Raw genomic sequence first — 22590 nt, forward strand, 5'->3', positions numbered from 1 at the left:
ATTTTAAAAAAATCGTGAAAAGTTGTGGAGACCAGAGTGTTGGGATCCAAATGATGCTTTGGCTCAAGACTTCTCAAGATTTTTTACTCAAGAAAAACCAAGTCTTATCATTTCAGCTCACGAAACGTTTGGTGACAAAAAATTTCTGAATACAAGTTTACCAAGTGTAGACTATAAATGGACTTTAATTATATACACGTTGCGATAAAACAATTGAGGTTACACTCCAAAAAAACACAGAAAATGAAATAAAAAGAAATATTCTTATTCAGTATGACGCATTGTATTACGAAAACATGGAGGAAGCTCGCGGAGCACAGTTTGAGAAACGTTGCTTTTGCTCATCCTTGTAATACATTGCATATATATATATATACGGAATCCGACCTTTATAAGGATGGACTATAAAGTATGTAATAAAGTTATAATATTACAAAACGAAAATATAAAAATATAGTCAGGCCAGAAAATACAACGTCGCCTACCATAGCACAAAAATAGATTATAAAGAAAAATACTTCAGGTTTATCTCGCAAAAATTTGCCACACATACAGTGAAGATATTTTGATGTGCCGATCAATGGAGGGTAAATCCACGTATTGGAGAAAACACTTCTCATTTAATAAGACGATTTTCTATTTAAGCCTACTCATTTTTCTCTATTTTGATTGAAACAAAATGCAGGTCTTGTACAGTTTCAAGCAAAATTTTACGCAAAGAAAAGTTAAAAAAAAATATGTTGATACAGTAGATCGCTCAGCTGAGTGGATTAATTCGCTTCCACTTAATCGACAAACTACAACTTTTTAGGAGGTTAGATTGTTGTGCAATTGCATGCATTTGATTACAAAATAGCAGTACCACTAAATAGTAAAAAACAAATATTTGAAAAGGAGTTATCAACCAAGAGTGCTGTCCGATGTGGTAGAGGAGCTGTGAAGATTACTCACCAAAATTTGCAGGGTAAGGGTTCGACGCTCTGTCAGAGCATCAAACTGTGTCTTATGTAATATGCTTAATGAATAGCTGAAGGCAAACAAAATAATCAACTCCATTACGTTGCCATTCACTTCACCAATATGACAGAACGTCAACTCTGGACGTTAAAGCGCTGGTTGTATCAACTTGGTTCTAATTCAATAATTTTGCTTAACTAGGCGAGGTATGGCGTATAGTTCTCTAAAACGAATGCTATTAACGTCTGTGGTAATCGCTTCAGCAAAGCCTGTTTTTCAATATTCACGCAGTTATTTTCTCCAAATGAATGTGACCGTTCTTGAACGACGCATTGAATATTGGTCTTGAACGCAAGACTGTGGAGCCTCCTCTTCTTTCCTCTCTCTTCTTTTGAAGCTGCTCCAGCAATGAGCTCTTCTTCCTTATCAAGGTTCCAACGGTATCTTGGGATAAAACCTCTGACAGTTTCAGGAGACTCGGCCTTTAATAAAAAAAAGCTTGGGTAGATCATAAATCAGGGTTGCCAAAACTTTTCAGTGCAATGGCTTCGCTTAGAAGATCACACTGCTAAAGGGAGATCACATTATGCTCAGGGGCGTTGACAGGGGGGTCTAGGTGATACTTTTAGACCCGGGCCCGGAATATTTAAGGAGCCCGGATTTAAAAAAATCCCCGCGACTTCAAACATTATCAAGATCTTAATACAATCAGATCTAAAGGAATTGCCATCAGAGGTTAAAACAGCCCTTTCAGCCGTCAGATGGTAAAGTACTGGGCCCCCTTCTGGGTACCAGGCCCACTTCAGCTTTCTGGTGGTAAAATAGCTATTTCTGCCACCAAACAGTAAAATAAGAATTTAGTCAAGTATTGTGATTTCCCTAACCACAAATATTATCCCAAACACGAATTTCAAAACAAACAGGCTAATATTTGTTCAAGTTCAAAAACTGAAATGGCACAGGTAAGATTACTATCCCTATTTCTGCATTAAAAATTAGACAAAAACCATCAGCAAATGTTTGACTTAGGTCCAAACACCTTTCCGAAATCAAATTGAAAACTTTCTGACTGTCTGCAGTGCTGTAAATTCTCTTCTGGTGAGCCTAGAATGACCAGTAAAACATCAATGGAATTGGGAAGTAATACTCTACCGCCATGTGACAAATAAAAGTTCAGAAAAGCAACTGCTGGATAGAGATAGTAAGTTTTGCGGTTCAAGAAATTTTAAGATTGCGCAAGATTTGTTAAATGATCATGCTTAAACGACATCAATAAACGTTTGTACACAACCTTTTTATTCATAACTTTGTCGATGAAAGGGGCCCGAAAATAAATTGGTACCGGGCCCGAGAAATCCTGTCAACGGCCCTGATTATGCTACAATGTTTAATGAGTCAAAACAGCTAAAAAGTATCTGTTTAGGAAACCGAAAAAAAAAACACATTATATGAACTAATATGAAAGCAAATTTCCACGACCGGACAGAATGATGGTGAAAACTTAAACACTTTTAATGGCTCTCTGTTCCACCGGTTCAAGGCTGCAACAAGCGCCTGAAAACTGCCAGTTTTATCCCTCAGTCAAGGCTTTCTCCGTTCAAGCATAAACATTTTACAACAAAACAAATTCTTTGCTTTTATCTTTCATTTTTGTTACCAATGGACAAACTTAGTGATAAATTTGTCACAAGTACGTTTCCTTCAAATCATCATAATCCATCGTCGGTTTGTTCCCCACTAGTGGGGGTGGCCGATTGTTTCCGCGCAGCAATTGTTTTAATCCCTTTTCTCCATTTCACCCTGTCCCTTGCATCTTCCTCCTTCAGTCCGACTTTTTTAAATTCATCCTTCACTTGTTGTTTCCACGTTCTTCTTGGACGACGGCGTTTCCTCTTCACATCCACCTTTAGATCTAGTGCCTTTCTAAGAAAACTTTCTTCCTCCCTCCTTATCACATGTCCATACCATCTTACTTCATTTGCCCTTGCCAGTTGGTCTATGGTCTCTCTCATCTCTAGCATATCCAACAATTCTTCAGTCCTTTTTTCCCTTCTCGTTTTCACCCCACACATTGCTCTCACCATTGACCTTTCCGTTCTTCTCAGGATTGCCAGTTCACTCTCTCTCAATACCCATGTCTGGCTACCATATAGCATTGCAGGCCGCACACAGCTCCGATGTACTTTTCCTTTCATCCTTAGTGAAAATTTTCTGCCATGCAACATTTCCCCACATTCCCTGAACTTTGCCCAGCCCAATCTTGCCCTTGTTGTCACCGCTGCTTCACATCCACCACTTCCATTTATCCCATCACCCAGATAACAGAAGTCTGTCACTGTTTCGGTGCCATGGCAGAACTCATCATCATGGCCTTCCACTTCATTCCTTCCTTTACTGCATTTCCCACAAACAAAACACTTCGCCAATCTTGTTGCGGCTCTCTTGACATTAGCACATCTTGCATGTACCCACTTTCCGCATTCCTTGCATTGCATTGAATTTCTCATCACTCTCTTGCCACATATTCCACAGGGATCTACTTTGTTCTCAACAACTGTTCCTTCTGTTCCACTCACCATCACTTTTGTTTTTTCAAGATTCACCTTCATACCCTTGGTTTCAAATGCTTCTTTCCATTTCTCAAACTTTCTCTCCAGTCCCTTCATACTATTACTTGTCAAGACCAGGTCGTCTGCATACAAAATTTCACTCAATAAGCCCTCCCTCACTCCTTCAGTTACAACGTCAACCACAATAGCAAAAATCAGAGGTGACAAAACTGATCCTTGGTGTACACCAACCTTCACAAAAAACTCGTTTGAATAATTTGATCCAACTCTCACTTTTGTTCTTGCATCCTCATACATAGACATCACAGCTCTCACTATTAACTCCGGTATACCTCTTTTCCTCATTGCCCACTCCATCCCTTTCCTTGGTACTCTGTCAAATGCCTTTTCTAAGTCGACGAAACACATATATAGTTTTCTCTGCTTCTCTCGGTATTCCTCCTGCATTCTTCTCAATATAAACAGAGCATCCACTGTACCTTTTCCTGGCATAAATCCAAACTGCATATCATTTAATTTCACCAATGTTCTCAACCTCTTTTCTAGTATTCGCTCCACAATTTTCATTCCATGCTCTAGTAGTTTTACACGCATAATATTATTCAAAACGCATAGTCCAGTAGGCCTACTGCAAATGTCACAACGTAGGTGTAGGCAGCACTAAAAATATTGTTCAAAAACAGTGACAAAGTTTGTCCTATGTACGGAAACCATAACAGGAGGCAGGGATATCTTGACACCACGTAGTGTCAAGATATCCCTGACAAGAGGCCTACCCAAATTTTTCCTCCGTTAGTGTCGGTTTCTTTTCTACGATAGAGCCTCTGGAAATTTGGCTTTCACGTCTTTGATCTGTCGCGTTTTCTTTTCTAAGCAAAACCATTGAATTTTATATCAAAAAAGATTCTCATACGTTTTACTAAGTGTGCGGACTATGGTATTGTGTGAAAATAACATCAACTTGAAGGTATTAACAAAATGGTTGTTGTAGGCAATGGCACAAGCATTGCTCGTGGAAAAGACCATCTTGATTGTACCATCTAATGTGGGATTAATGTTGGTGCGCTTCTCTTGGCGTCATACTGTATACACCACAGTTAGGCTGGAGTGATTTAAAGGTGGTAATTACGTCTGTGGGTGTATTGCACTGGTCAATTAAGAGATTTATGGCTCGTTTTTCTATCTGAATGTTTTCTTTCTTGTTTCGCGTTACAACCCAGCAACAGAGCTGTTCCTTTTTACATTGAAAAGAACTTTTATATTCAAACTGCAAAAAAAGGTATAATTTCTGGATGGAAAGTAGGCTATGTTGCTGATATCAGACTAACAGCTGATAAAAATTAATTATTTTTACATTGATTCAACGTTTGCAGGCGTTGAAGCAATCAAAAAACAACTGTATTCTTACCTAACTTTAGGCAGACGAACGTATTTCAAGTTCAAGTAGCCGCCTCTGCTGTAATTCAAGTTCCGGTGGAAAGGTGGGTAAGGGCTGGGTGGTGAAACAATGACAGGGTGTCGCTTCTTATCTTGCACTTGGAAATCTTTCAATTGGAATGCTTTAGAATAGCGACGACGACCTTCTGTTTTATGTGAGACCACTTCTCTCACAATCTGCAAAGTATCCCAGCCTGCAATCAATCGTTTTTGACATTGATTTACGTGTACAGACGTAAAATCAATGTAAAAATCACCGATTTGGTTGGGAAGTTCTGGTACTACTATCTAGCAGGCTGCTGGGCAAGCTTCGAAAGAAAATTTTTCGTTTTAAAATATTTTTTGTTTCAAACCCTCGTGAGCTCTGAAAGTTTCAAAGAACCCAATGAAAGTAACACACACTGCGTGTAACGGTTACCTGTGTCCTGATATTCTCATGCCTTTTAAGGAAATATAAAAATGAAATCGCTTAAATATCGAAACAAAACCAGGACAAAATGCAACTGAGCATCGAAACAATAAAACGTACGTTTCGACAAATTGTAACAGAAATTATTGTAAAAAAAAGAAAACCTTCTTTTTATAATTTCTCCAGCGCAGATTGGTCATCCAATTTTCAAACACTTCATCTTCGTCGATCAGCCTGGCTCTGGCTTCTCGCAACATCCCGGAAAGCGTGAAAGGAATGCTCAGGACATCCCCAACCATTGCAGCTGAAAGAAAGTGGTTTTGAGGAAAGTCGTACCATGGGTTGATATACTTCAAGTTGATATGAATGTAATGTTCCACCCGCCACAACACAATAGGCGGTAACGAGGCTTCGGAAACGAGAAAAAAATGAAACGATTCATACGAATAAGGAAATCAAGGCTCGCTCTTAGTAACTATGTTTCTATTTGAATAAGATACTGAAGAAGCCGCTTTTACGGTGGCAAATACTTTATTAACAAATTATAGAAATTTCTGAATTCGGCTGATTTTATTAACTTCTTAACTTAAACGTATCTCACAAAATCAAAAAAGACAAATTTTACACAAGTTCTTACGAGGCGACGTCAATAATTGACCAATTGATCTTCTTTCCTTGTAAAAACTTTTTTACAATATAAATTCAGTAAGAAATTTCATTGGCATTCATTTTTTGCTCATTTATTCGTATTGTTGCAACACCATAGCTAGTTCTTTCATTTATAGATACGAGACCTGGCAGATGGAATGATTCACGGACAACAACACTTCGACAATCGGAAACTTCACTCTGCCAATCCCGGTAATCGGGCCTGAGTCAGTAATTCTAAGCTTCTTTTAGTTGGCGAAACTGCAAGGATTTCCCTTTCAGCGGCTTTCTCAGCCCGAAGATAAAGATTCAAACCAACCAATCACTCACCTACACGTTCCAAAGCGAGGATGGAATGTCTTGGCACCATCAAGCATTCGACGCGAGTTTTCGACAAAATGTAATATGACGTCATATTCTCGCCTAACCCAAAGTAATTACCAAGTCTCAGAGTCCCTGCGCAGATAGTTTGTTAAATATAGAACCATTGCTTTCTTGTAAAGGAAGCATAACGTTACAAACTTAATGTAAGAAATTAGAATGGGAGTAGGCTACGTCCATATTTCATATCCAGGGCCGTTCAGAAGACAATTTGGGTAAGGTACCAATGAGATCCTCTTGCCCTAAATCAAGACACTTCTAAGAAAAACGCACTATATCCGAAGAATACGCGGTGGTTTCTTCAAGTTCTCAAGCCCCTTGGAAGTTTTGGGCCCCTAAAATCATTCCGGTCCCAAGTCTAAAAGTACCTCCTATCAACGCCCCAGCACCTCATTCGTTAAGCGACCGGTTGTGAACGAAGAATGGCAAGAATATGGTTCAACTCTCGGGGTGTGCGGAAGCAACGGACAGCACCTTATTCAATCGGCAGCAGTGGCCGAGTGGTTAGCGCGTTTGGCTCGCAGTCGAGACCCTGCATGTTCGACTCCAGCCACCCGCACTTGCTGTTGTTTCTCTGGGCAAGAAACTTTACGATAATTGCCTCTACCCAGTGATCGATTTCGAGTAATGGGTAGTACCAAATTTAAGTCATAAGTGGAGTAGATAACCGGAAACAGGCATTGCCGTCGGCTGCAGCGTGGGTCAGGTGTACGTCGGAAGGCGTACACCGATGCATAGCGCTCAAGTCCGCTTTCCCGCAATGCAGGATAAAGATATGAAAAACAAACCTACTGGATGAAATATTTCCAGACAACAACAAGCGAAAACTTAACTCTGTCAATCACGGTGATCAGAATTGCGTAAGTGATTCAAAGCCTCTACAATAGGGTGGCTCGTTTTTGAACTTTTTTTTTAAATTCTCTCGGGGTAGTGGGGAAATGGTGCCAATGAGTGAAGAAAACGCTCATGACAAAATTTGAAATTCGTAAAAAATTGTCTTCAGCCTCCTCATGGGGCCCAAAAATCAAAAAATGGGGTCAAAAACGCAATTTTTGTCAAAAATATTTTTAGTTTGGGTAGATACAATATTGTTTAGATATATCTAAATAACCTAAAAAAAAAGTTGAAGTCATTTGAACTATTTCTTCAGCTTCCTCAGAGCTTCTGAAAATTTTCATTTTGCTGAAAATTTCGCATTTTCGTTTGTGGTTACATGACTACAAACTTCGTCTGTGACGTAAATTCAAATAAAAGACGTCACTTTTTCCTACTAAATTAACCCAATTTCATTAAAAAATGACGCAACAGCTCAGGACAGGTCTATAAAGAGAAATACAATGACGTTTTATAGCTGGTAAAATGTCTAACGCAATTATGTATCATGTAACCACCCACAAAAATGCGAAATTTTCAGCAAAATGAAAATTTTCAGAAGCTGTGAGGAAACTGAAGGAATAATTCAAATAACTCTAATTTTTTTTCTTAGGTTAATTAGATATATCTAAACAATATTGTATCTACCCAAACTAAAAATATTTTTGAAAAAAATTGCGTTTTTGACCCCATTTTTCGATTTTTGGGCCCCATGAGGAGGCTGAAGACAATTTTTTACGAATCTCAAATTTTGTCATGAGCGTTTTCTCACTCATTGGCACCATTTCCCCACTATACCCCGAGAGAATTCAAAAAAAAAAGTTCAAAAACGAGCCACCCTACTCTACAAGTATTCAAAACTGTCAGAATTAAGCTTTCAGGGAATCTCTCAGTCCGACTATAAAGCTTCCCACAAGCAAATACCGTCTGTGACAAAAGACACAGCACCCGATCAATTGTCTCTCTGCTCCGCAGCGAATAGCACGTCATCTATTGCCACGTGGTTTATTTGGTGGATTTACTTTTGCTGCCAGGAGGTAAAAACAACCACTTCATTCATGCTCAAAACACTAAGCCCTACATGGACACGTCTTGCTCAGAAGATATAAAAATGCCAGTTAACCCAGCAGGAAGCCGGTTTGACCAGTTGGTTCATGACTGCTATTTGTTGAACCACCAAAAATTTATATATTTAAACATTCTATTACCATTGACCATATTGATTTTAATATTGATACAAACTTGCCTATATGAAGGTAACGTGTTTTGACTTTGTGTTTGCTGAAGCTGTTTTTTGTTATCTTGTTCTTGCAGCCATCAGGTGGCGGCAGAGACAGCATTTTTTCACCATTCTTGGAGATCGTCGTTTCTAAGACACTCACACTCTGAAAATGATTGCAACGAGTCGACTGTTGTTTCTCATGAAAAGTAGAGCCATAAATTTAGCATGAAAGCTTTCCTAAATAATTAATCAATAAATTTTCAAGCTTTTCAGATTTAGAAAAGAGTTTTACGTCTTTTACAAATTGCTTCATCTCACTAAACATGTCGGTTGATTCAACTCACTCTAACTATTCTGCATTCGCCTGACAGAACAAAGTAAATATTCTCAGGCGTGTTGTCAGTGTCTCCCGTGATGATCGTGTCTGGCTTGAACTCTTCCACAAAACAATTCAAAGTGATGTGACGCAGATTAGTTTCACTCCAATCACTGAAAAACAATTTTTTCTTCTAGCTAGCCGAAGTCACATTTTACATCATTTTAACGTCATCAATGGTAGCTGGTGAAAAGCTCAAAGCAAAGAGGGTTGCAGATGGCAGCGAGCTTACGAATCAGTTTGATAACAGGGAACACAAGAAACAGCTATACACTTGAGCGCAACCAGCTCAGTGGCCGAGTGGTTTTTGTCTTCAGCTCTGGTGCTGGTAGATCTGAAATCGATTCCAGGTTAGGTCAAACCGAAGACTTAAAGTGCCTCTGACAGGTTGGACCCAAGTATGGTAACTTTTCTAAGCATTTTCTAGCGCAAAATCATGCTTAGCAAACTTTTTAATCATAACCTCGAAGCTCGACTGGTTAGGGCGAAATTGATACAAAACGACAGTTCCGCAGCGCCACCACTGGCGAAACTCCATATTTCACTGCTCTGGGACGACTTTGGTGGTATTACGTCATCCTGGGTGGGCGTCGTTAGCGACGGATGAAACAAATGCTTTCTAGATGTAATTGGTGGATCACAGTTTGGTCGGAGTTGGTACAAGCGGTTGCTTTTTTCAAAGATTTATTGTTTTTCGCAGTTTAATAAAACTGTACTGGATACGTTCCTACAAAACCTAAAATATACTTGAAGTGAAAAATGAAGAAATCGTACAAATCATCATTCATATTTAATTCATCATCATTCATCACTATTCGTCAATAAATAAAAGTTCTCTCTCTCTCTCATAATGTGCCTTCAGTTGGCCATTGAAATCCAGTGTAACGGCCATCTGGACTTGAAAATTGTTTCAGATTCGCCAAACTATGCATGACGGCAGCACAATCCGATTGTTGCTTCCGAGAGCACCACCTTGTAGTATCTACTCCAATACATGCCTGTAAGCGACTAATTACCGATACTGCCTGCAAGGAAATAAAATCACTTCGTTTAGTGTGCATTCTTTAGCGTTTAGGGTATTTTTAGCCTAATGTAGCATCCTTACTCTTTTGATAAGTCTCCGTTTTCTCCTTTCGGTTTATTGCTTTTTCTCGAGTTCTTCCTGCTCCTCATAAAAAAAAGTCCTCAGAACTGCGGGATGTATTAAAGTGTGCCTCAAAATCGGTCAAATTGGTAACACAGCTAGATGCGTCTTTCTTTAAAAGTTCTTTCGTCTATGGCACTTCATGGCAACATACACATTCATTGGGCTGGGACATAGACTCGCACTTGTGGCAAACGCACCACCTACAGTTCACAGCACGCCATTCATTGCTGAGAAGATCGAAATCGGGTTGGTGGTGTTAAAAAAATCATCTCCAGTGAAGTGAAGAGAACATATAGGAATAGTTTTGTATGGTCCATCCATGGCCACCTGGAGATGCGGCCTGATTTGTCACATTTTGCAAATTTTGATTACAGCTACTGCTAGTGCTTGACTGACATTTTTTGAGATGTTTTTACTTTTTGCGGTTTCCTAATGACATAAAACTTTTTTGTTGCTTTGGGGAAGCAATAGCAAATGAGAAAAAGTAAGTTGAAAAACGCAAAATCAGACTGTTATTGAAAATTAACAGTCTGACTAAAATCTTCAAAATCAAATTTTCTTTGTTTTTCAACATGTGAGGATGTTAAAATTTATTGTGTCATCTGGGGAAAAGAATAAAGAAAGCGTAAAAATCTAATTTTTAGAAAAATTTATTTAAACGTTCGCCCAAAGTTAGAAAAACCTGGAAATTTCTGCAAAATGTGACAAATCAGGCCGTATCTTTAGGTGGCCATGGTCCATCCCACTTTCGAACACTTGAAGAAAACTTTGACCATTTTCTTCTCAACACCTTGTTTTGTTTGAAAGTATGAAAATATAGCACACGTCTTTGTCACTGACTCTTGTCACATAAACAGCAATTTCCAGGCATTAGGCCTACCTCAACCATAAATTAAGTGCACTGTCTGTGAGATACTGCTGTTACACTGCAAATGGCTATAGCCAGATTAGGACAAATAAAAAATTATTCAAATTGTAGCCCTACAAGAGTTTAGAAAAACTGCAATTTCAATTGAATTGAGATGCTGTTTGATAAAAATAAACTCAATCTATTTGCTCTAAACCTGATAGTAATAATAAGTTGACTTTTTCATTTCGGTAATTCTCATTTTGCACATGCTTTAGACCAATAGAGCACCACACATTCACGTTTTGGAGCAGTCGTACCATACCTTACCAACTCACCACAGAGAAAGAATGTATCCTTCCCACCCAAGGTGACGTCACAGCGAGGTTGCCGTTTTTATTTTCGCAATTGAATGAGTGCCAGATTCTCCGAAAGTAAACGAAAGTTTGCAAGAGTGTAACTTAGTAGCCTGTTGATATTTTTTACGATTTTCTGGTCAGGGAAGTTTGTTAGTGTCATCTCTTTGGTATCTTAGGTAAATTTAGCAAATTTATTTTCCTGTCAGAGGCACTTTAAAAACGGTATCGATTGTGTTCTTTCTTAACATTATTATTACTAACATTATTAATAACATTATTATTACTAGGGTGCATAGCACAGCCTACAGTACACTCCAGCAATGTGCTTTAGGCTAGCAATTCCCAAGTTGTAAAACGTTTTGTAACTGCGAAGGCACCACAAGCATGCCTTCATTTTCCAGCCAGCTAAGTACTCGAGTAGTTGGTATCATGGCTCTGCGGTTGAGAGATCTAGATTCGATTCCAGGCCGGGTGATCTCACGCTATAAAAACTGTACCGATTATGTTTTTTATAAAGCAATGCAGGTAAGGTGGGTAGTGATGTGGTTACATCGTGAATATAAATCCCATCTTGAAAAGCATATTACACAGTCACCAAAAACAACAATTGTAAAAGGCCTATAAGCCTAAATCAATTATTATCAGTACGGTTCATCTAGAAATTACTAGAAAAAAACTTTGACCTTGACTCAGGTATAAAAAATACCATTTTTACCTAATACAAGTCACTGGAAAAGTATCACATAGGCTATAATTGCATCTATCTTTGTCATTATTATTCAAAACGTTAAATTTATAATGGTTAATCACAACACATAAGGTTTTTAAGGCCATAGGTTATTCCAGCTATAAAATCAGTCCTTTTTTGACCCTGACTCAACGTGTACGTACGGTACGTTGAATCAATATCAAAAAAGTTTGATTTTCTGGCTGGGATCTCTGCCCGTTCTACGACCATTGAAAAACAAAGCTTGCAACGAAGTGACCACTAACGAGAAAAAAGGTACGGATTTGACTATTCTCATCCTTTCTTGCCATTCCTTTTCATAACTCCTTCGTGATACCATGTGGAAGTCTGATTTGTCCACTCTGAGGAACTGTGACGTCCCTGAGAAACAATTGAACATAAATTTCAGGAGTTATCAGTTGACATATGACGCTGTATTTCTTTCAAGCTAAGTGGACTTCTGTGTTTTCATAGATTTCTTAGTTTTAAATCAAATATAGTTATTACTCTCTAAGTCTAAACCTTTGACAGCCTGTTTCACCCTAAAAGGAGGATCATCAGAAGGTCCTTATTTAAATAGAATTTTATATTTGAATGACCTTCTGATGATCCTCCTTTTAGGGTGAAACAGGCTGTCAAAGGTTTAGAGAGTAATAACTATATTTGATTTAATTCGCTCAGCTTGGCTTTTTGCTTGGCATTGAGCACTTTTTGTAGTATTAATAGTATTTATTGTTTTCTTAGTTTTAAATGCGTAGTGAAATATTTTTTTGTAAACCTGTAATTTCTTTTGAGATTAAGCTTTGCAAGTTAATTTATAAACATCCTTGCAAGATGAGTTGATTGGGTTAGATTAATTCTTTGTAATCTCAAACTTGGGCTAGTTTTCAACGGATAACCTTCTGGCGGCCATCAGTTTAAAATAGCATTTCAGCTTGAAATTTAGACACACATCTGGCAACACTCTTTCTTAGGTTGAAATCCCGTTCTTCTAAACCTCTGACTACAATGAACTAACCTACCTTTGCACACGATGGTAGCTGTTCTCTTGCAATCTTGTATTAGAGCAAGTTCCCCAAATGACGATCCAGCCGTTATTTCACCGATAATGTAATTTCTCTTTTGTCCAGTTTTTAAGTCTACTTGTTTAATCTTGAAATAAAAAACGATTGAAAGCAGGGTACTTGATAAAATAATAATCACCGGTAACAACAGTCTCATGAAAAAAGAAAGTATATTCTTGTATTCATAAGCCTTGTTTTTCGTCTTCTCTTACATTTACGATTAAAGTTTTTCGATTACGTAGTCTAGAAAGCAAGAAAGCCAATCTTCGTGTCCAGCTTTAAATATTTCATACTTTTTGCCAAGAACACAGCTCCACGAGTGCTCTAGTTCGATGTTAAACTAACGTTCTTTCGAGCGCTTTTCACACGCTCTGACTATTTGGTATTGCCTGTACGTGTAGCAGACACTGCTGTAGTGCCTACTTTCAATAAATGATTGCGTTATTAAAAGATAGGCGTAAGCAATACCACTGATTTGACGTACCCAGAGAGCAAAATCTATCATTTTGACACTGATTCAACGTTGAATCAATGACAGATTTTTCTCTCTGGGTAAAGCGACTTTTAAAGTTGATTGCATTAAACCGGGAGTCGAACCAGGATTGCATGATTGGTTTTAAAGTCGAATGCATTAACGGTATCATTGTCTGATTAAGCAGTTAAATTCGCGGGCTAACGTTTTTCCCATATGTTATATGTACCAATCGTAATCCGCTGATCGGAATCTCCGATCACTGATCCACAATTCTCATGCAGCAAATCAGTCGTTTTTATACATTGATTCAACGTTCTACAGACGTAAAATATCGTTAAATCAATGTAAAAAACGACTGATTTTCTATCTGGGATAAACTTTACGTAAACTGATGCGTAAATAGCACATAGCACCACTATCAGTTGGCTGCTCCTAGCCCAGCCAGGAAAATCTGTCATTCTTTTATTAGTTTAACGTCTTCAAACTTCGAACCAATGCAAAAAAAATTGACTTTTGCTGAGCAAGGCATTCTAAGAATTTTTGTAAAAATGTTTCAGAATACACAAAATTTGTATATTTATTCGAAATAACAGTTAAAAATACAACTTTTATGTTTTGCTTTTTTTCTGGTAGTTAGCCTACCGTTCTCAAAATACAGCGGATCAAATCAAAGCTTTGCTAGAAGCAAATTCTGGAAAAAGCCTGAAAAAAAGCGTGGCAGTTAAAAGGGTTAAGTCAATCACACAAATTTTAAATTAGTTGTCTAACTACAGGGCTTCCCAAACTTTTTTGCTCGCGACCCTTTTTAATCTCCTAAAATGCTTCGCGGCCCCTTACGATTAAAACGACGAACAGTGCAAAATATACATTTGTGATATTTATTGAAAAGCTTAAATCTAACGAAAACCACAAACAATTTACCGTTCTCAGTTTGTTTCTATTTATTTCTCACCATTGGGCAATGGGCAGCCTACTGAAAACAAAACAAAAAAGCAAACACATTTATTCAGGGTGAACAAAGCAAGTCCAGCCGTGACACAATGTTTGTTAATGCAGGTCTCAAGGCGGATTCAATGTTGTTTAGGTTGGAGCGGTAGCCGGTAGGCGAAGTAAGAACATTTCAGATAAGTCATTTTGAAATTTTTGTTTCCAGATATTCAATTTTTTGATGATTTTTGAATTTTAGATTTCAATGCAAAATATTGATGTTTTCCCCTAGGAGAGACAAATTAAATTCGTTCAGTGTTTCAAGCAAATCTGACATTTGGCATAATTCCAAAAGCTAGATATTATTGAGAAAATGGTGGATCAAGACTGGAATTTATTGTGTTGGAAAAAGCACGATTTCGGATTTCCACGTTAATTGGCTAGCCATTTAAAGCTTTGACGTTTGAAAGCCACCTCACTTCACGATGCTGTAAAAGAGTTTTTAACTCCGATTCCATTTCACCTCATAAATTTTCAAAAATAAGGGCAGCCTATTGAGTGCGCGACTCTTAATAAAGTTAATAACTGTCACAGCCTCACACAGAAGTGTTAATATGCAGTACCTTGTGCAAATATGGTATATTTCTGCGACCCCTGAAGTTCGTTACACGACTCCTTGGGGGGTCGTGACCCTCAGTTTGGGAAGCCCTGGTCTAACACATTCCAAAATTGAAAATAAAAAGTCAATGGTTGAAAGGTATTTTGCACTTTTTCAGCTAATCTTTTAATTTTATTTCCATGTCACAACGAGTGAATCAAAGACAACTGGCTCAAACGCTAAAACTCATCTACGAGCAAAGCAGTGATTCCTCACTTCTGACAAAGGTGAAAATATCATAAGTTCAGGGACTATAAAATCTATGTTTCTTGCATATTGCAAAAAAATAATAACGCAAACTTTGACGGCTTTGCTACGGGATAAGACACTTACCTGTACAGTGACACTGCCAGCCACAATGAAATACATTGAGATTCCACTGTATCCTTCTTGAATAATGACTCTACCATCTTCAAATGTTTCGAAGTTGATCACCGAGGAAAGCTCTCTTCTGATCAACGGAGAGTACTTTGAAAAGCACTGCAACATGTCAAAACATGTAGGCTATGCGTCAAGCCAATTAACCTCACGTAATATTTAATTTGAACTCCCTCAATAAGACTGCAGTAGGTTATTATCTAATAGGCAATATAGTGAATCACATTCTGTAGAAGAAAACACGCTTCTACCACAGAAAATGACGTTTATGTTGAGGATGTGTATTTTTACCCTAACACTTTAACACAAAAACAGCCCAAGTTTTTTAACGATTAATCGTATAAGTAACCAAAACACAACGGGTATTAGAGCCTTTTTTAAAGCAAGCTAATTTTAAGCTACGGTAGTAAAAACTAACATTTTCTAAACAAGGATTTACTTTTGAAATTCGTAACGCAAGTAACACATATTGTATATATTTTCAGAGAGGCACTCCTAGTTATTTCTGCATTTTTTCTTCTTCCGAAACTCATTGTATGCAAAGGTATCCTCATGGCTACCTAAAGATACGGCCTGATTTGTCACATTTTACAGAAATTTCCAGATTTTGCTAACTTTGGGAGAAAGTTTAAATAACTTTTTCTAAAAATTATATTATTATGTCTTCTTTACTGTTTTCCCCAGATGACACAATAGGTTTTAACATCCTCAGATGTTGAAAAACAAAAAAAAATTAATTACGAAGATTTTAGTCAGACTGTTAATTTTTCAATAACAGACTGATTCAGAGTTTTTCGACTTATTTTTTGTCATTTGTTACTGCTTCCCCAAGGCAACAAAAAACTTTTATATCATTAGCAGACAGCAAAAAGTAGAAAAATCTCAGAAAATGTGAGTCAAGCACTAGCAGTAGCTGTAATCAAAATCTGCAAAATGTGACAAATCAGGCCGCATCTCCAGGTGGCCATGGTAGACTATATTTCGATATCATGCAGCCACCTTCATTTCATTCACAACTGCGCACAAAATTTCTTTTTCTTCCTTAGTTCTTTCCCAAGGATTTTTTAACAAAATAAACCTTGCTCGGCGCGACAAGCCAATATTTCTAGTAGTCGCCACTTTGAAAGCGTGAACGTTAAAGTTGATGCTTTCCGATGTGCTTTCCCCGTACCTGTGAAGTCACAATGTATAATTGTTACGTCGGTTTATCTATGATCATAATGCTGTAATCAAAGCTGGAGAAAGAGAGGAAGACCGAAGCGATTACGTGCTCGTTGGACAGACGGCCAACTATCTCTCGCAAGCGGGAAAACCACCCTAAAACGAGAAGGTAACTTAGGTTTGTCTCAAGAAAGAATCGGTGAAAGAGCCCAATCGATGCCATTTTTACTGTAAATGCCAAAGATTTGAAAGTGAAAAAATTCAAACTGTAACTGAGACTTGCAAATACTCTATGCACTCGAATAAAATTTGATGGAGGTTGCTGCCCAACTACTAATCCTATTATAAGTTATTGAACTTGTTAATTACATCACAAAATTGTCAGTTTGTTAAAAATCGATTGACTTTGTTAGCGACTTAGCAATCACAATCTTACAGCGCTCTCGTGAGAGTATCGGCCGTGTCTTCGCCATCCAAGTTGATCTTCCATCTGTTGGCTCGGATGACGGCACGTACAATGTTTCGAAATGCGTGCACGGGATAACGCGACCTCCATTCGGACAAGAAGAGTAATGTGGCCTGAAGTCAATATATGTTGAGAGCAACCTTGAAGGTTAAATGGGTCTGAAAAAGCTTACAAGGTGAAAGGACCAGTTTAAATACAAGACCGGGTGAACGAATAGTTACTTTCACCATAGCAGCTATTACCACAAAGGAAACAAAATAGAATGACTGTCATCTCAAGTTGAAATTGTCCATCCTCATCATCCAAATTCGGTTTTGTCTTTGTCTTTACTCTTACTCTCCATCTCATTCTGTTAGTCGCATCTTCTTCTTTTAGTGATTTGTCCAACTTTGTTTGCCTCATTCTTTCCATGTTCTTCCTTTTCATTTTGTTGAATCTTGCACGTAGCAGTGTCCTTTGGCGAAGCGTAAGGGATCCGTAAGCAAGTGTTGCCCATGTAAAGTAGCTATAATAGACCCCCTGGTTGCAAGCTTGACAATAAATAACTCAAAGGTCGAGCCTGGTCTTTGCATTCAGTTTGTAGTAGAATGGTTTGCTCCTGTCAACTAGTCCGTTTGGTGCAGGCCTGCCACAAAAAGACAGTGATACATCATTCTTCTCGTGTTCTTACAAGTGCAAGGGGGTCCTGTGTGAAGGTAACTGGGTGAAGATTTCCAAAAAGGTGAATTCTGTCATACAGGGTAATAATTGTACTCGGCTGCGCCGGCAATGTTTGCTTTGCAAAGCGCTGAGGCCAAAGCATATACTTGCGATGACTATAAAACGTATTTTATTATTAATTTCTGCAGTGCAAAAGTGACATCTTTTGTTTCGGCATTTCGTTAGTTGTACATATGTTTTCTTTTGTCGTATCCGGGCAGTTGAAGATTTGAATTAAGTGTGCGGGAATGAAAGGAAGCCATTCTTCCTAACCACCTTTAAGTGTCCTGCCACACAGCAGCATGCTCATGAGCGGTGTCGAACCAGCGTCCTTTTGAATGCCGTTTCATGGCTCTCACCACTGGGCTATGCATCTGACTGTATTTAGATTGCTTACGTACAAGGCAGATATATCGATCTTCAAATTAGTTAATTGAAGATCGTTAAATAATATCCGTCATCTCACAATCGTTTTATTCATAAAGAAAAATGCAGTCATGACATTTTTGCTTACTCGTCTATTGAGGCTCTTTCTATGGTTCACTATCCGAGCTCCCATTTCTGATTCGCTCATCCTTTTATTTCCAGCAGAAGGCATTGGTGCAAAACCTGAAATAATAATCATAATAATACTAATATTAATATATTATATTAAAAATAATTAATAGTATTTTAATCATGGTGCAATCCTCTTCGACGACGATGCATACTTAGTCAGAGTGGTCATTAATAACACTTGTAGGCTCATGTCCTCCTCACATTTGTCAGCACAATCGATTGAATTGCTTTCACATGTTTGTTATAGTGTATCACAATTAAAGAAAAAATAAAATGTGGAATTATTTCCGTTCGTTTCGACGTAAAATTGTTATCGTCATTTCGTTTCAAATTAACTTTTTGTGAAGAATTTCGTTCCGACCAAAAAGAGTTCGTTTTAAACACTACTCTACCTTGCGACTCAAGCTGCCCTACTCTATTTATTCAGATTTATCCCCTTAGGGTCTTTCCACCAAGGTAGATGGTTCCACCAGAGGAAAGTGCTGCTGACAGAGTGATGTGGAGGAGTGCAGTCTGCACTATGAAGATGTGTTATATTCTACCTGTAGTTAAAAAAAAACGGCATTCTGCAACAAATGCCGCTGTAGGAAAATGTCAATATAGTCGAATTCTCCTGTATAGTGCTGGAGAAATGATTGGTTGAGAGTGGAGACATTCCTACAATCGCTTTTAGGCAGTAGCGTACGCAAGAGCTCGTACCATTGAGCTTGTTATTTGAACATATTGTTTTTTTGCTCATCCTGGTTTTATTTACTACGTTATCTTCTATTTTTCTTCAACGCAATTTATTAATAGTTTTGTGTAAATGGAGTTCAGTGAACGCGTAGGCCTACGGTAGTTTTGTTGTGATAGACAGAGCAATTATAGGCACAAATTATCTACAGCGAAACAAAAAAATCAAAATTGGAGTAGCTAGGATCGAAATGTCTGAAGTTTTTGCTTGCTTGAGATATGCTTTTCTTGTTTGCGTAAAATTGATTGAATCTTTATCCTCGGAATGGGAAAGCTTCTTGCAGAGCTTGATCCTGACAGTTTCGCATACTTGTAGAGGCTTTGAATCACTGACGCAGGCCCGGTCAACGAGATTGACAGAGTGAAGTTTCCGATTGTTGAAGTCTTGCTGTCAGGGAATTATTCCATTCACTAAGTGCCGCTGAATAGAGAGCAGTCCTTAACGTGCGTTGCTCAAGCGCACACCCCGAGAGTCGAACCAGCGCCGCTTGATCTTGAAGCTTCTTCGTTCCAGAAGTCACGCGCTAACCAATTGAGCTATTGAGTCACTGACTACATTACTTTCACTTATGGTTGATTCAAACTAGACGCATCACATTTGTGGACAGTGGATTCCATACATAATTGGATTTCCCATTAAATCAACAATTTACAACCAAAAAAACGTAATGTTTGTGAACCTTAGCCTCATTTGTCATCATGTAGCCTTCATCATGAGCACAATTTAGTCGATATGCTACGATTTGTGGCCTGTCATGGGCCTTATTTTGCTTCTGCCGTGAAATAGGTACAGTTTATCTATGGTTTAACATAATCTCCTGCAATTTTTTTCAAACCCTCCCCCAATGAAAATTTTCTGCGTACCCTACTGCTTTTAGGGACCTAATCGCGGTGAAAGTAAATATTCTTTATTCCTTTTTCTTTCAGCACAATACTTGGAAAAAGTTGCACTTCCTAACAATGAAAAAAGTTGCACTATAAAATTCCCGACGATAGCTCGAAATATCTTGTTGAAGTATTCTTTTCTGGCGGTAGTTGCAGCGTTCATATAATGAATGCGAAGGTAAAAGTAGAAACATGCAAGTTGTTTTATCGATTCCTCACTGACGTTTTGCGCACCATGATAATGTGCATCCTCAGAGCGAAAGCCGACTGCCAGAAAATACATTGGGCTAATCCTGATAAACACCCAAACTTTTCAGTAGGCGTACGCCTATTCTGTATTTAAGTCTGAAAGCCTTAAAAAAATTGCAAAAACTTATTTAAATAATCACAAGCATATTTTCCATTTTACTTGGTTCTTTTTTTCGTAGACCTCTTTGCAATAGTCCGCCCCGATAGCTCAGTTGGTTAGCGCGTCACTTCTGGAACGAAGAAGCTTTAAGATCAAGCGGCGCTGCTGGTTCGATTCTCGGGGCGTGCGCTTGAGCAACGCACGTTAAGGACTGCTCTCCATTCAACGACATCTAATGGATGGAATAATTCCCCGGCAACATGACTTCAACAATCGGAAACTTACTTCACTCTGTCAATCTCGGTGACCGGGCCTGCGTCAGTGATTCAAAGCCTCTACATTGTCTACAAGTATGCGAAACTGCCAGGATTAAGCTTAGAAGCTTTCCCAGTCCGAGGATAAATATTCAATCAATATTATTTTTTGTTCTCTTTTTTTTGCTATTCGTTAATCGTTAGCATAGCGTAGTGTTGCCAAACACCAAAAATCAACTTCTCCATAAACGCTTCGTAAATTTCCCAGTTAGAACCATTTCACCAGCACTTCATCACTACGAATCGGCTATAGTCCTTTTGCTAACTTCAAGGTAGTCTTTAAAAAAAGTAAGTCCTTACCTTATTTTGAAGCTGTTTTTCTACCAAATTTTCTAAGATCTTTAAAAAAAAAGAAAAACATTTGATTGAATTTTCAGGCGCGGGTTCCGCTCCTGCTAGGCTTAGAGTGCAGGCTTTGCTTTCGGCTCCAATGACCAATAGCCCGGAATTTTATCTATTCCTGACAATCTTAAAATTTCACCAAACGTTGAACAAAATTCTTCATCTGGCAACACTGATGCAGTGTTTGAGTAGGACGACAAAAAATGAAATATTTTGACAATATCAAGCAAATTACAGGAATAAAAAGCATGCCGGAAGCACTAATAAAAACAAAAGACAGAACAAAATGGAGGCAGTTCATAAGGGAGATCACAGCTGATCAAACATGATCAATCTGTTGAAGAAGAAGGTTGCCAAATGGGAAATTAATTTTGTCCTCAATACGGGGGAATTTGAAAGCCCTTGGGAAAATGAATTTAAGAGTGGAAAGATTTAGGACGTTTTATTTCATAATTTGTAGCAAGATTGAGACCATTTTTCACTTTTATAAGTAGGCCTAACCGCCTAAGTATATTTCTATAGGCCACAAAATCCTATGCTTCTACCCTGTCCAGGGATTTGTGTATACAGTTGGGAAACTTGTGACGCAATAAGTTGGTAATTCACTGGTAGACAATAGACATACGGCAACCCAGTGTCAGTGGTCTAGGTTTTACGTGCAAAAAATAGGCTATAAAAGAAAGTTTACCCTACAGACTACATTACAAATACCACAAATACGCAAGAGAAAACTACTGAAGATTATGCTTGTCACAGTAGCTTACATGAAGTTGAAATATTTTATTTAATTTTTTTTTCTGGTTGGCTGCTGGATAAAGTGAAGATCAGTTTCAACTTTATCTTTACAAAAGACACATAAAAACAGCTTACTTTGTGATGTTCCATTGACGTCAGGTTTTTCGAGAAGATCTCTGAACTTCTCGTCATCATAATAATCGGAGAGCTTGTAGCTTAGATCAGGCAAGACAAGATCGCCAAATGCTGATGCTGTCATATTCCACTACATTCGAAGCAACTGCTACTCAACCAACCAGTTTGCCACTGTACTTCATACAGTACGAGATTTTCAAACTCTTTGTTTATGGCTTCGTGGAACTAGAAGAGATTTTGAAAAGCGTGTATTGGAATCTAACAATGCCTTTTATGCGCTCACACAGTTTGAACAGTCAATTTACATTTTTACAGGGTTAATTGATCATTCACCAACTCAAACTTCGTCTTGACTCTTGCTCTTGAGGCATTGCTGACAAAGTTTTTATTAAATGACAATGCTAATGATCTTTGAGGCCGTCACATATCGTGTCACATTTAGGCCTATTGAGGCGGTCACAGAGAAGACGCCAACCACCCCTTCGTTATGGGTGGTCATAAGCTTTATTGGCGAGGTGTGTATTTTGGTTTGTTTTTGTTGAAACAATGTAGGCTACCTTGCTTTCGTTCCCCTTAGGTCAGGGGTGTGCAACGTGCGGCCCGCGGGCCAAATGTGGCCCGCGAAGAAAAATAATGTGGCCCGCGAAGATGTGCCAATTTTGAGTTGTATGCGGCCCGCGAAACATGTTTATACGGTAATTTAGTTTAGTCTGGTACGTTTGAACAATTCATTGTGGAGTGGATTATTGTAAATTTCGC

General features: G+C 38.3%; 1 protein-coding gene across 1 annotated transcript; it reads right to left on the reverse strand.

The window, feature by feature from the left end:
- Window positions 1-203: 203 nt before the first annotated feature.
- On the reverse strand, window positions 204-22017 carry LOC145779865 (uncharacterized). The gene is made up of 14 exons (XM_082591530.1): window positions 21832-22017; window positions 18296-18390; window positions 17053-17195; window positions 16455-16626; window positions 15411-15557; window positions 12976-13105; window positions 12220-12334; window positions 8842-8986; window positions 8522-8660; window positions 6352-6477; window positions 5538-5677; window positions 4936-5141; window positions 4304-4396; window positions 204-1439 (listed from the first exon to the last, which is right to left on the reverse strand). Exons 1-14 carry the CDS (start codon window positions 21953-21955, stop codon window positions 1241-1243), a joined length of 1974 nt encoding a protein of 657 aa, XP_082447656.1. The 5' UTR covers window positions 21956-22017; the 3' UTR covers window positions 204-1240.
- Window positions 22018-22590: the final 573 nt, after the last annotated feature.

The sequence above is a fragment of the Aplidium turbinatum genome, chromosome 11 (assembly GCF_918807975.1).
Source record: "Aplidium turbinatum chromosome 11, kaAplTurb1.1, whole genome shotgun sequence".
Taxonomy (NCBI): Eukaryota; Metazoa; Chordata; class Ascidiacea; order Aplousobranchia; family Polyclinidae; genus Aplidium; species Aplidium turbinatum.